At 42.5% G+C, this 14,732-nt stretch overlaps 1 protein-coding gene across 9 annotated transcripts in view; it reads left to right on the top strand.

The window, feature by feature from the left end:
- Nucleotides 1-14,732, top strand: part of dock3 (dedicator of cytokinesis 3) — a 173,872-nt gene that overhangs the window by 24,302 nt on the left and 134,838 nt on the right. For all 9 annotated transcript variants that reach the window (XR_013131732.1, XM_077008187.1, XM_077008180.1 and 6 more), the window contains exon 2: nt 12,220-12,303. Coding sequence is in view for 8 of the 9 variants with exons in the window: in XM_077008187.1 (XP_076864302.1) it covers nt 12,220-12,303 (84 nt within the window). In the remaining variant the exon portion in view is untranslated. The remainder of the gene's footprint in view (nt 1-12,219; nt 12,304-14,732) is intronic.

The following is a 14,732-nucleotide window of genomic DNA, read 5'->3' as shown; positions in this document are numbered from 1 at the left end:
CTTTCCAGGACCTGCACCATGCTTGCTGCTTAAGAAAGAGTCCTCACAACACATTTGCTTCTTTTGGAACATGATTGAAATTGTAAGATACTCTGAATAAGTGTTTGCTAAATACGTAGATGTACATAAGTACATAATATTAATATGTAGGTGGGTTTGTAGCTAGACATGTGCTTTACTCTGATTTTGTGAGACAGCCAGTTATCTAGTGCCAAAGAGGCTTGTGTGGGACCTAATGTTCTTTAAAAAGGTTTTAAGAAGAATTTCTGTCAGTTCGTAGAGAGCTTAGTTATATGGGAATTGGTTAAGTTGTCATGCGGTTGTGGGTTAAGATTCTGTTGATGTTGATGCTGTTTCTTCATCCATGTTTTCACCGGTAAAGATGAACACCATATGTAACGCAGTCCAATACTCATTACGGTCAGTGTGCCTATAGTGGCCTGTCCACTGACCTGAATAAAATGAAGCTTAATCCAGGGTAGCACTGGATGATACAGGAAAAAAAAACTCACAGACGAGCCTTGATTTTTTTTTCTTTTTTTTACATTATGCAATTGGAAAATGACCATTTCACTGGTTTTGAGAGAGATTAAAGGTTTTTTAGAGTTTAGATGTGCAAAAGCAAGCATGCCATAAAAAGGTTTCTTTAAATACCCTTAACAGAACAAGGACAACAAAATCATCAAGTAATCAAGTAAAGGAGCAACGAAAGAAACATGTTTTCATTTATTTTGAATGTATTTTTTACTTTAACATTTATTTTGAATGTATTTATTTTACATCTGAATTTTCATATCCAAACCATTTCCATATTTGTCACCGATATATGTGCCCCGACAGTTTCCTCATCTCCACTGTAACAGCTTTCTTTTTATTTTAGTTTTATTTCTTTTTTATATTTGTTTAGGTTTCCCACTTTTGTCTCTTGTGTTCTGTATCCAGCCCTTCAGCATCTGTGCCCGTGTCTCTTACCCCCTCATCTGTGTACGTGTACCCACTGGTTTTCCTGTCTTCTGTTGTCAGTCGTAATTGTCTGCGCATTCCATTTTTTTAAATCCTCGTTTAACTTTTTTATTTTTAGCTTGTCTTACTAAGTGTACCAGATAGCCATCTTTGTTTAATGGTTATCTATGGACTGTATTAAGGTAAATGGAAAAGGATTTGCCCTAAATAAACGTTTCTCATCACAGCATATCCATCTCTTATCTCGTCCCGTTTTCATCATTAAAATTGCGTTAAAACCTTCAATCAAATAAAATAATTTAATCATGAAAATTGCCCAGCACTAATCCAGGGATCAGTGGACCTGTGCCGTACATTATAAACCTTCCAATGAACCCCAAGATGAATGTATGTGCACAGGCTGAAAACAGACGCTAAAGCAGTTATGCTAGCGCTTGGGCTCTCTGCTTTCCAGCACAACTAAAACTGGGCAAACAAGGCACTTTTTAATCCTGTCTTCAGCTGTTCGATGTACTTCTGAAACTCTTCTCTGGGGTTTAGTGTAGTCTGACGAAGCATGCTGGTAAAGAAATGATGCTTCAAAGGACATGGTCCAAATAATTCAAGTGCCTCACATCAGGAACCACAAGGTTGTCCGTTCATGTCTTGTCCTGGTACATCAAAGAGACGTTCAGCTTCTGATAAACTTGCTATTTCGTTCCAACCTACTTCATGAATGAACAGTGCATGTTGCCCGTTTCTTATGAATAATTAATATTGAAGTTCCCAGTCTTGGGTTAGTGTATAAGTTTTTTTAGGTAGCTTAGGTAGAACTTTTTGATGGGTCTTAAAACCATGAAATGATTGAAGGTAGCACACAGCTGCTCTCCTGAAGGGACCGAAAACAACACAAAATGCTACTACTTGGATGGTTTTTTTCCTTTTAAGAGCGTCGCTGTAATTTGCCCTTGAAGTATGACTCAGTCTTTCTGCAGCGAGAAGATTTAGCTGAGCTACGGATACGAGTGCTTGTGTTTTTGCCTGAGGTTCCTGGCTTTGTTTATTCCTACCCCAGTAGCTGCATCTTCATCCTCTTCCACTAACCACCCCCCCCCCCTCCACACACACACACACACACACACCCCTGCCCACACCCCCATCCCCAAACTCAGTGGAGGATTAGAGTGATGTATTTGTCAGGGATGGGCACAGTGAAAACATTTACCAGTACATGCAGCTGTGAAACTGACACAGACACTGTTTAGACAGCAATGTAGACCAGCTAATGAGAATATATCAGAATGGTTATTGAAGTAAGATGTGGTCATGGACTAATATGTACTCAAGATGCACAGTGTTTGCTTTTCAACACTCGAAAAACTCCAAAGAGTTTCAAAGGCTTTATTGACTATATCTAACAAATGGTTGTTGTAATGGAAAACTACATTAATGCTACACTTACAGCATGTGTAGTAACTGTCGTAAAATCATTTAACCATCACTAATTTCTGCCTTTACGTAATTTGTGGCCGACACCAAATTGGAGCCGAATTGCTGTCATCTGCGGTTCTGTGGTAAATTATCAGCAATGCCTGGAGAACGTTCTGTTCATATCTGCTCAAGGACGCGGATCACTCACTGAGTGGCAGGAACAGACGCTTGTTCATTTACATTTCAGCGTTCAGTGGTGAAGCCACTCTGGAACACTTGGAGCATGTGATGTCTTCAGAACTCGGCTTCAGACGGAGCTCTGGCGGCTCACGCGGGAGTACACTCGCGCCGCGCCACGAGTCGTCGTGTAAAAAAGGTCACGGGAACCCAACGGCTTTGCCTTTAGCAGCCACTGATCAGGCGGGTTTTTAGGAACTCGTTTTGAGGGAGCGGACGGGGCCAGGAGGACCCACGGGGTGAAGCCCTTAAGAAGCTTCTGGATTACAGGCTAGCCCTGCAGAGTCTGTGCAGCCAGGCTGCTCCTATCACTTGTGCTCTGGCTTTCAAAGTGCCTTCTTCTCCCTTCATTCAGTGTATTGGTCAGGGCCTGTCTGTTCCAAGATGTAATTGAAATGACCCTTGGATTAAAATGGGTGTGACCTCTGTGGGGAGACTGAATGCAAGATGGTGAAGGCGCAGTACTTCGCCTCTTTCTCAGTATCCACCCACAAAGAGCCGATGGCTTAAAAAACCCCTCTTGTTATGGCACTCTTACTTAGACCAGATGTTTGGAGTTCTTTTTTCATGACCCCAGAGGCACCATCACGTCTCCTTGTACAGTGAGTTGGGCAGATGCACGTGTGCTTCACCATAGGCGAGAGTGGTGGCTCAGACCGTGGGCTGCGGGCGCAGAGATTACAGACACGCTCGCGTTTCGCTTACGTCTTCCACGCCCTTCGGAGGCTTGTAGCTACACCAGTTCAGACGTGAGGTTGTGTAGGAGAGCAGGAGTGAAAGCGTGATGGGGGGAGTCCTGTTGTGATGAGTGAATCCTGACATGGAGGCAAAAGTGGAGCATTAGCCTCTATATGGGGTGTGTATAGATCAACCCTGTGTGCGCATGGCATCTTATGCTAACCCCCTCTGTGCTGTACTGCCTTTGAGAGACCAGCTCCCTTTTGATGTAGAATATAACACAGTGGCATTGAAAATGCAGCGAGACCTGAAATACCAGGATAATAATACACGTATAATGAAAGAAAATATAAAGGTATATAGGACTCTCCATTTTGTGGTGTTCTAACACTTAGAAGTAATTTACAGTGCAGCACTTGAAGCTTAGAATGTGAGCTCTGGATCTTGTAGAATACTTTTTGAAGTCGGACTGATGCATGTGCTTATGCAAGCATCCTGGACAGAGTCCTTGATCTGTTCAGCCATTTTACTTCATGATTGTTAGTGTTTCATAGTTATTAGTTACAACAGTCTGTCAGGTTGTTTTACCAGTACTTGGCCAACCTGTGCATGTTTGCTAGTTAACAATATGCCAAAACGTTTTATTTTACCACTGCTAATTTGTTTGGTAGTTCTTTGGTCCTGATGCTGTGACATAATAGCGTCTAAGCCCAGTAGAATCAACCCAGCTCTTTTTATAGCTCTCGTGTGCATGAATTAATCATGCAGTGATGCACAGCTGGCAAGAGAAAACTAAGCAGTCAATTACTTATTCCAAAGGAGCCGGAAGGGAGAGGGGTGTCACAAGGCCTGTGATTCCTATATGGTTCACCCAGTCTAGATGTAAATTCCCTCAAATTGAAGCCGACATTTCATTCAACAAAGCCAGTTTGCTGGAGTGCATGGCCAAAAACAGTGAAAATAACTACACGCCAGCTAATTATGGACTGCTCAGTACAATATCTGCTCTAGGGCACATTATTCTGATTTGCCGTGGAATTAAATGTCATCATTTCCAACACGGAGCAAACAGTGGTGCCACATGCTGTGCTAAAATGGAGGCCTTCCTTCCTGGAAAACCCTTTACATCATTGCACAGATCTATTCACTTTGCATTTTGTACAAAAAAACATGAGTGATGGTTTGCTGCAGAATGCAATTTAATCAAGTTGGTCAATTTTAGATGGTAGAAAGTTATTTTTTAGACACATCTGTGATCTGCAGATCTGTGATTGCAACATTATAAAGTTAAATGCAATTCCTATACTTTTGTTGTGCAAACTTGAAACTAAAGAGCTACCACCATTTGCACACACAAATAGAGTAAAGGTACTATTGCAGATTTCCATCTGCAAACCACCATGTACTTATGTCCCTAACGGAGGTCTGAAACAGAGACGACACTGCTGCATTTCCTGCTGCATTTCTTCAGGTTTTCAGGCAGAATGCCCTCGCTCAGATTCTCTGACTCCACCACTGAAACAAGCTATTTAAACTGGGATGCCAAAGATAACAGGACATAGGTATGCAGCTGTGACTGTAGGTGTGGTTCTGTCTGTAGGTGAGGTTCTGTCTGTCTCTGATCTGCAGACAACAGCTGAGCATGATGTATGATAGGTAACCAAATGGTTCTCTTTTCATTATGTTGTCCAGTTTTCACAAAACAGTAAACACAATACCCATTAAGTCTACATTCAAAATTCAAAACAGTCAACTATTTTATCAAAACTTTTATATTTGCTCAAATTACCGGTAAACATCTTTCATGTGCCACGCCAATGTGTAAAAACTTCACAGTGATTACACACAACATAAAACTGCACAACACTGGGCTCTTGGCATAGTAGGACTAAAAACATGATTAATTTTGCACATTTTTATATTTATGAAAACCCATGTTTTCATGCATACTAAAAACCCATGCATAAAGAAATATATGACCTGTGATATATTTATTTGTATTTCCAGTCCTCAATGCCATCCACAAGAGTGGATTTTCCAGTTATGATGGTTTCAGTCATGCACCTTCCACTGCCATGCTAAGAAAGAACCTGGAGTTTAGGATGGGAGAGAATGGTGGAAGGAATATTTGTGAAGCAGTGGTTATTGGTAGTTCATTCACATACTCTTGGACCTCAGATGATCCCAAAGACATTCCAGAAATGTGAGATGTTGTTACGTGTTATATGGACTAATGCAACATGGTGATGGAGAACCCTGTAGCTTTTGATGGCTACACCTATGGTCACGTTGCCACTATACTGGCCAGGTAATGGCATGTTGACAGATTATATTGTGACCTCACATCTCCTCTTTGTGAGACAGAATGTGCGTGTTGCTCTTCCATGGACTGCAGTTCTAACATTCTACACACACACAGTGAAAATAGACCAAAATGAGGTTTGTGCCATGGCATCACACACTTCATACCCGTCTCTGTATACATGGTCATTTACATACACTACAGTATATATGCTAGTATCTAGCGCAACTGTACGGTAAATCTACACTTTCACTCTGAAATGTGCTCAAATGGCACTCTGTAAGCTCTTTTCATCCTCATCTGCTTGCGATGCAGGATACAGTCGGTTATGCTGACACTGTTGATCCCTACAAAATGTACATTATCTTCACCCCACTGTTGTATTTCATGCAATGCAGACCATAATGAGACATTCCCTTTCTTAAGGACACCCTCGTGTGGCCCTCTTTCTATTCTACAAATAGATGTCACTTTACAGTATTAGGGGGTACATACTGTAAAACAGTATTACCAAGTTTTCTCTAATACATTTTATCCTGTCTGCTTTCTAGAGTATTGAAGCTATGGGTTTCCCCAGTCTGTGAATTTCCACAGTGATGAGCTAATAAAGGATAATCGTATCTTATCTTAGGAACACGCAATCCCAGTGTATACATTTGGTATACTGTGGTTTAATTTTCAGTTTCAAGACACATGCTGTTTTCAACTGTAGTGTCTGAACGATGACAAAAGTGTGCTAATTGTATTTTGTCAGTGAGAATGTTTTTTCGTAGAGTTCGTATAGGTGAATACGCTTTTGCAAAATGAGTGTTTCATCTGATAAATCGGTTTTGTCAGTTGGCAGTTTTGTTGCGAGAACAGGGTTTAGTGTTATAGTACAGTAGTTCAGAAAAACTGTCCTTGCAGCCCAAACAAGTTTAATCTGTTAAGTCACAATAATGATTAATTTAGGTAAACCATGTTACCTAATCAATGTAAGCGGATAGTCAGTAAATCATATATATAGGTAATCACTATTTATCTAGAAACAGACTCTTTACATGGGATTAAACCTTACATGGAGAAAAACTTGTAGTTTCTGGTCAGCTGTGAGCAAGCCCCACCTCCACCTCCTGGGAAGGCACGAGGGATGTTTGCCAGCTCGCGGAGGCGAAGGGCCTATTCAGTTCACCTGCTGTAGCAGGCAGCGTGCCCAGACTGTGAATGGGGGCTCCAACGTGTACAGGTAAAATAGAATGAGCAAGAGCAAATTACCCAAAGCAATGTGCAACAGCTGCTCCAGTCCTGTCTCGTGGATTCCGTTCATGGTCACCCTTAGGCTGTCACAAGAACACTGCCAAGGTTCGTGTCAAAGAATCTTGAAAGTACCGGTCCGCCCCTTGGCTCGGGACTGTGCGACACTCCTGTAGCTCCGGGTCGTGTGCGGCGTTTCATTTTGGGGAACAAAGACTGTCGAGGGACCGTCACGAGCGCACTGCGGTCGGTGCTTTGTTAAACGCAAAGCTCGCGCGATACAAGACCGTTCCGTACGTGCGACTATTCTCTCTCACCGACATTCACAGACTTTGTCTGGAATTAATTACCACTAGTAGTGAACTGTGATCAGCAAATGAAGCCTGTGCTTGCAAGTTCAAATAAAGTTCAGTGGGAATTTAGGTTTGTTTACTTACATCTGTTTGGCCTTGGAGAGGAGAATTGCTGGTACATCATTGCAGATCCATAGGACATGACGGTTTATGACTCTTGTCCTTTATAACTAAAATCATTTATAACTAGAACATAGATGCAAAATTTTTCGATTCAATTCGGAGTTTACTTACAGCAGTACTACTAATAATGCTAATTACAGAGCAGCATATACAGTATACAATGTTGAATCCCAGTGCAGAACACATAAAGTTATACAGCTGTTGTGAAACTGATTCATGTAATCTGAATATGAATATGTAAAGCAGGATCTAAACACATGCAGATATTTTACTTTTCATCTGTAATAAAAAAAATGGGGGGGGGGGGGGGTGTCTGACATGCCGTATAGAAAGAGGGGATTCCCTAATGGGCACTAAACAGAGTGCCATCTAGTGTTAGAGAGCTGTAGCACAAGTTGACTACTGTGCAATGAAAAAGACTTTCAAACTAATATGCTGTAATTTCTGATGAAATATATGTATACATTTATTTTGACAAGATCACGGGTATAGATGTGGATTAGTACGTCCATATTCTTTTATGTCCATTTGTGTTCGTATATTTGATTTTTCATATAATAATAAGCTCATGTCAAGCTCACTTGCTCTTTTGATTCTTTGCTGCTGTATATCTGACATCATAACCTTTTGTTGATGTCATATCCTTTGCCTGAGACTCCACGCTGACCAGCACAGGTAGATATAATAATAATCTGGTTTACAACTCAAGGGCATTACGTGGCGAGACAAACGTAAATAACATTTAAAAGCACACAACTGCACTATGCAAGAAAAAAAGGTGAAGGACTCTAAGGATCTTCTTTGCTGGGGGAGACGATGGCACAGGCCAAAATCCTGCGATGTGGCACTGGAAGAATGAAAAGGAAGAGTGAGGAGAAACCTGGCAGGAGACGAGGGTGAGGGTGGGGGGGTGGGGGGGGTCCAGACAGAGGAGGGGAGGGGCTGTGAGAAGAGGCGTGCAAAGAGGAGCGTGCCTTGAACACCAGCAGGAGGCTCTCGTACAGTAAATGAGGCTCGAGGGAAAGTCAGTGGTGAATTTCGGGAACCAGGGTAACGCTGCAGGACAGGGAGACAGCCATGACACGTACGGTGTGTTTTCTGAAGCAGGTGCAGTTCTCTGAGTAACTTGAAGCCAGAGAGAATGGAAGTGCAGTAGAAGAACCATGAATAAACGACGGTGTAAACAAGTGTGAGCAAGAACTTATGTGTCATGTTTGCGTCATTTATATGACCTTTAAATTAGCATAAGCCTCAGCGTTAGGTGGATATATGCTATGAAATGCCCTGAATTATGTTAAGGTTAAATCACATATTGGGAGGATTGTTTTACTAACCTGCATATTATGTTTCTGGCAGATAAACATTTTAAATATTTACTTGACTATGAAGAGTGCTCTGTGCTGGCCTCCGGTCTCTTACAGTACTTACTGGAATCTGGTAGATTGCACCAATCAGAAAGATATAGGCTACATACACACAGGGAGTCTTGTAATACTGTTTATCGTTTGACTTACTTGTGCTGTATCTAAACCTATTCTGTATCTAGTCATCAAAATGTATGATTTTCTTGTTTTCCTAATACCGTGGGGACACTTGCATCTCACAAAGATCTGAACCCGTGACCTCCACCCCCTCTCACATCCATGGACTCTGAGGCGAGCAGACACTGCATCGAATGCTAATTTGACAAGCTCTTTGCCTTAATTAAATCCTAATCCATTTCTGAGGTCAGGATGTGTTCCTGTTACCCCTTCATAGCTATTGTGCTGATGTACAGTATTACGGTGGTGATTTTTAGCAGTAGTTTGCCAATAGCAGCCTAAGTAGAGCAGAATTGTGCCTATTCTCCATCGTCTGAATAGTGGCTGCGTGGCTAACTGTGAAAGAAAGATGATAACGTTACTGAGGATCTGTGAAAATGCAGGAAATGGAACTGAAAGCTGGTGGGTATTGATTGCTGTAGTTGCTAATGCTCAGTGTGATGGCTAATGGTAGGTGTGATGGCTTCCATTAGCCTTGTTTAATTTTTAGATTTAATAGGAATTTTGAAGGACGTGTTTCTTAAAGGGGGGTTCCACTTTTTTCATTCCACTAATTTTATGAATGATATTAAATATTAGCTATTTATTTTAGTCTCATCAAAAAAATCTCTAAAGCACTTCGATTGATTATGCTTTGTGAAAGTCCATGCATATTATTTTGGTCGAAAATGGCAACCATACTTCTAACAGCATTATTATGAAAATAAGTCTTCTTGATGGAAGTCCCTTTTGAAGAACGCGTTTAATAGTCATTTGAATTATTCATTACACATGTTGATTTCTGTCAGCTGTCCTTCAAGCGTTGGGACCTGGAGCACTTGTTTCTCATGAGCATTAAATATTCTACTGGTGCCTTTGAAGATAGATTACAAATTATAAACAGGACAGGAAAATGACCAACACAATCACTTGAGACGGCGTCTCCCTGTCTTCGTATTAGCTGTTCTGTGGTTGGAAAACAATAATAAGTAGGATTACCAGACTGACTCAGTTGAACCTCATGCACTGTGTCCTTTCTTCTAAAGAAGCAATATGGATGGCCTATATGTTATTGGCAGGAGAATAACAATTTTAATTGTCCTTGTGTCCTTTTTGTTAATTGTTCTCACAACCAAAACTAAAGGACATCATAACAGATCTTCCTGGCTGCTGGATAGCTTTATTTTGAAGAGCCATTTGCTTATCATGAATCCTGGCAGTTAGATAGCCTGCATTTTTCCAATTGGTACATTATGTCTCTTGTCTCCTAGGTGGGAAATGTGAAGACAACCTCCATGTTCTTTCAGAACCTCTTCTGGCTTTGCCTTCCACTAGCTGCAGACTGTTTCTATGGTCCAGTTTAGACACTTAGCCTCAAGGTGGCTGAGCCCATTGCCTGAATGCATAGGGCACAGTCTTGGCAAGCCCAGGACACTGGGCCATGTGTGAATGCATTTAGGGGCTTCAAAGGCTTTGCTGACGGCGATGGGTGGGGTTGGGTGTTGGGGATGTGGGTTGCAGTTGTGAGTTGGTGTTGCGGGTTGGACATGGATGTTGGTGTTGGGGTTGGGGTTGGGGCATTTGTAACCATTGTTACCTCCATCTAATGTAATATAAACTTGGCTGTGGATGGCACATCTCCCCAGACGGAGCTTAAATCAGCCGTAAAACACAGTGGAAGCACCGTGTCTAGAGGTCTTTGTCTAGAGGTCTCGGAGTCCTTTTTAGGAAGATTACATCGCTCTCTAACATACATATTTATCCCAAAACTCTTCATAAAAAATATCTATGATGTTTAATTAACGACTTTTATTTTCATGCTGACTTGTATTTGCATGATTCAGAAAGACAGTGTTAAGGTGTGCCTTGTAAATGAGTGTTATGTTGTAAAAACAGTGTTAAGGTGTGTCTTGTAAATAAGTGTTGTTTTGTAAAGACTTTTTTCTTTTCTCAATGCAATAGCTGACCAGAAGAAATGACTCAGCACAGTCACCTCAGTAGGGTCCCTGTAGTATTCATTTACACAGTAGGAGAGGATGCATAAACCTAGTGTTTTTACAGGCCCCCAAAATGTCTGCTTTTTCATACAGCATGTTTTTTGCATTGACATTATTGAATTGCAACTACACTGCTGCCAGGATACCATTGACATTTTTGTGATTTTGAAGTCCAGGACATGGGTCCTCAGGTCCAGTATTTGGGACACCATTTCCCAGCACACTTTGCAGTTTTCTCCGCTCCAGCGCATCAGTAGTATCAGGTGTGCTGGGGTGGGGGACACCGTGCAGGGTGAAGTGGGAGCCAATTTATATTGGACATTGAGATTAAATTGAAAAAATCACTATGAGGGTATATGGCAAGCAGGACTATGGCAAGCACGAAGTCATGCGTGGCCATGTTGGAATGGCAGCCCCTTTCTTATAGTGCCAGGCGTGGCCAGCCATGTGTCATTCTGTTATTATTTCAGGCACAACAGAGTTAACAAAAGGTGACAAAAAGGGTAATGTCATGAGTGAAGTGTGGAGGGAAAAAATATGCCATTCATGATGTCACACAGGCCACGCGTGTGGCAGTGTGTGTAACTGGTTCACTCGTCTTTATTGGCAGCCAGTGGCAGCAGGACTGGAGTGAATTCTGAAGTGTAGAAAAGCATCGCAGCTGCGCAGAGCAGATCAAGTGCCTAAACACTTAGCAACTGCAGGCCACATAATCGGTTATGATCCTGCCGTGACCTGTATCTGAAGGATAGAAATTCGTAACGCTGTCACATATTAAGTGATGCAGTTCGTGTTGAACAACTCTTCCCAGAGACAGGTGTAAGAGTTTTAAAAGGCTGAAATAGTAAAATGCATTGAGCAAGCATTTCAGTTACTGAAGACCAGACTCACCGACGGCAAAAATCCCTGAAACAAGCAGGAACAGGAAATGGCTGCTCTGTAGACTTTGCAGCATCCTTAGGGAATATCCTGACTGCTTGTGATGTCTGCAGAATGTAAGTGATCAAGTAGGGGGTTTGGGGTTTGGTCTTAATGGTCTAGCATAAGCCAAACAAAAAGAAGAACTGGCAGTTACGCATGTGGTTCACACAGAGCTCACAATTTCTCCAGGAACCGTGTCCTTCCATCAAGTTCTTCTTCAGACACCTGCATTACTTCACAACCAGACCCTGCTGACACCGCGTGCCATCTTATGGTTTCTTTCTTTTTCTTTTTTTTTAGTGTAATGACACCGTTAACTTTCGCTTTGCCGTCGAGTTGAGTGATGTTCCACAGGCTGCCGTAGGAGAGGCAGGCAGTCGGAGTGCTGATGTAGCAGTCATGTACGATGAACGTCCCGCAGTCATGTACGATGAATGTCCCGCACAACCTCCTCACACTCTTTCCCTTTCTGTCCTTCGCAGCGATCTGCGGCTTCCGCGGCTGTGTGCCCCACGGCCTGACGCTGGAGATCGGCGAAAGCGTCCACATCCTGGAGAAGTGTGACGGTAAGTGGAACAGAGCAAGGCTGGAGAAAACCCCCACGCTGTCATGTACTTCTTACCACCCAGGCCTGGCTTCTGAGAAGGCCTGGGGCAGTTAAACCGTACTGTCAGATCTACGGAGTGTGTGTTTCATCTAGACAGCCAGGATGTAATTGATGATCCAGGATGTGCATATACAGACCAATTGATACATCTTTTCCTACCTAGAATTTTACAGCTGTGCAATTATTCATAGGTTGGTTTTGCAAAAACACAGACATTAATCATATACGAAGAGTTGTTTTGTATTAAAGAATCAGAATGAAACTTTGAAGAGGATGAATTAATGATGGGCTTATTAATTAACACATCTTTATGGTGGTTATTTAGTTTTTATAGCATACAGTAACACTTTACTCTAAGGTTATTTTAATATATGGACACTTAGGGTGACAATATTTTGGTTTCCAGTAAAGAGGACCAAGTTGAGGTAGTAAGGGGGCATGAATGCTTAACCATTATTAAGCAGAGTTATTTACAGGACAGATAACAAACCTAGATGGTAATATTTAATCAGATCAGAGCCTATATTGATCATAACCTCTATGGCCAGATAATCGTATTCCACTCCAGCTGCTACTTAAACAAAAATAAATATATAAAACAAAAAATACTTTCCTGAAGATCAAATCTGTTTTAGATACAAAAATGCTTTTTTAACAAGGCTGATATGCAGTACACACATGGGAATCTAGTGTAATACAGACAATTCCATACAAACTTTGGCCACCTTACCTCAATAGTTCTGTCAGGTCTGTCACGCCGCACAAGGCCCCCAGGCAAACACTGCAGGATGTTACGGGAAGAGGTCAGAGTGGATCACACTTAGTATCGATTGCTCCCAATTATACGCATTGCCACGCTGAGAGGGCCAACCTGTGGAGGTCAACAGTGTCAGCAAATCAATCAAAAGGGCTACTTGTGTGGCAAGGTTAGATCCTTCAATCACCTTATGAAATAACTTATCAGAATCTTTAGATCAGACAAAACAAAGTAATAAAAAACAAACAAAAGCAAACATCACAACAAACAGACATAGTGGCTTTCTCGGTGTCACCCAGAGCAATAAAATCACAATACAGGGGCAATGCTCCAGTCGAAATGTTCAGCACAGGTTCTGGGTCCCTCTGCGTCTCGGAAAGAAAAGTGGCTTTGTTGCCGTGCGCTGCTGCTCAAAGGTCAGTCATAAAGAACACTCGTTCTCTGCCACAATCACCGTCTACGGCTTCTCCCTGACATTTCAGGTCTCCGGGCCCAGGATGAGGGATGGCACTGGAACCTGGTGCTCGCTGGAATCGATGCCGTTCAGTGATGAGTTGCCTTGTAAGCGGGAGAGTAATATTTTTCAGTGTGTGGAGGAGCTGTGGGCATCCAGGAGATTGAGGCTCTTTTTTAAATCTTTCCCTCTAACCCAAACACAGTCATCTTAGATCTGTGGTTGACGGCGAGATGCACGTGTCATCTATTGTGCTGACCTGTGGAGCTATTCAGGACATTTCTTCAGGGTGACCTCGGAGGACACTCTCAGGGACATGTCCAGTGGACGTAGCGTGTGAGGGACAGCATGAGAAAGTGGACGTAAGCTCTTTGGACAGTCACTGCATAGCCACGACTACATGCCTTTTGCTGCTAGCAGTCGATGACATGTAGTGGTGTCATAGGGATTGAACTGCCTCCAACGAGATGGTTTATGTGGACAGTGGTCCAGAAACACAGTAAGTATCTCATATAGTGGATGAGTGTTCAGTGAGATCAGGCGCCACTCGCGTTAAAACACAATCTGATGTGTCACTGTTGTCCAGTGCAAGATCACTGTTGGCGAATGGCATATAGCTGGCCACATCAGACTGTGCGCACGGGCAGATAATCTTTGGGTCAGGCGATGAGGAAGTTGTCACCGCGCACCTTAGGATGTGGAACAACCAGGATCCTCATTCGCAGGGCGAACAGTTCACCTGGATCACTGATTGCTTGCCAGCTGCCCCGTGCTGCTGCAGTAATGGGTTGCAGTCGAAGGCAGTGAACAGTTGGACGACTTGTATGCTCAGGATAGCAAAGCATTTGACATTGTTTCTGTTGGGAGCGCAGGGTGCACACAACAAAAGATTTTGTTGTCATCCAATTACTTACACAGAGCACTTTAAATGCACTTTCCTGCTGTAAAAACCAGTTGACCATTTTACACTTTTCGTGCTATTCTGAGGTAGCTCACCAGGTTGAACAGCTGGAACAAGGTGCTAGTCGTGGGTTTGACTCCCGTACCGATTTTTATACTAATAAATAAGTTGTTCTGGATAGGAGAACAGGGTTGAATGTCTGTGCAGGGCGTGTGAGCAAAACAAGGCAGACTTTGTGAAAGACACATTGCCATCATCCAGCTGAGGCTTGAAGGG

This window comes from Brachyhypopomus gauderio, chromosome 1 (assembly GCF_052324685.1).
Source record: "Brachyhypopomus gauderio isolate BG-103 chromosome 1, BGAUD_0.2, whole genome shotgun sequence".
Classification (NCBI taxonomy): Eukaryota; Metazoa; Chordata; class Actinopteri; order Gymnotiformes; family Hypopomidae; genus Brachyhypopomus; species Brachyhypopomus gauderio.
Note: the sequence above shows the minus strand (reverse complement) of the source record. Positions and strands in the feature narration are given on the sequence as shown.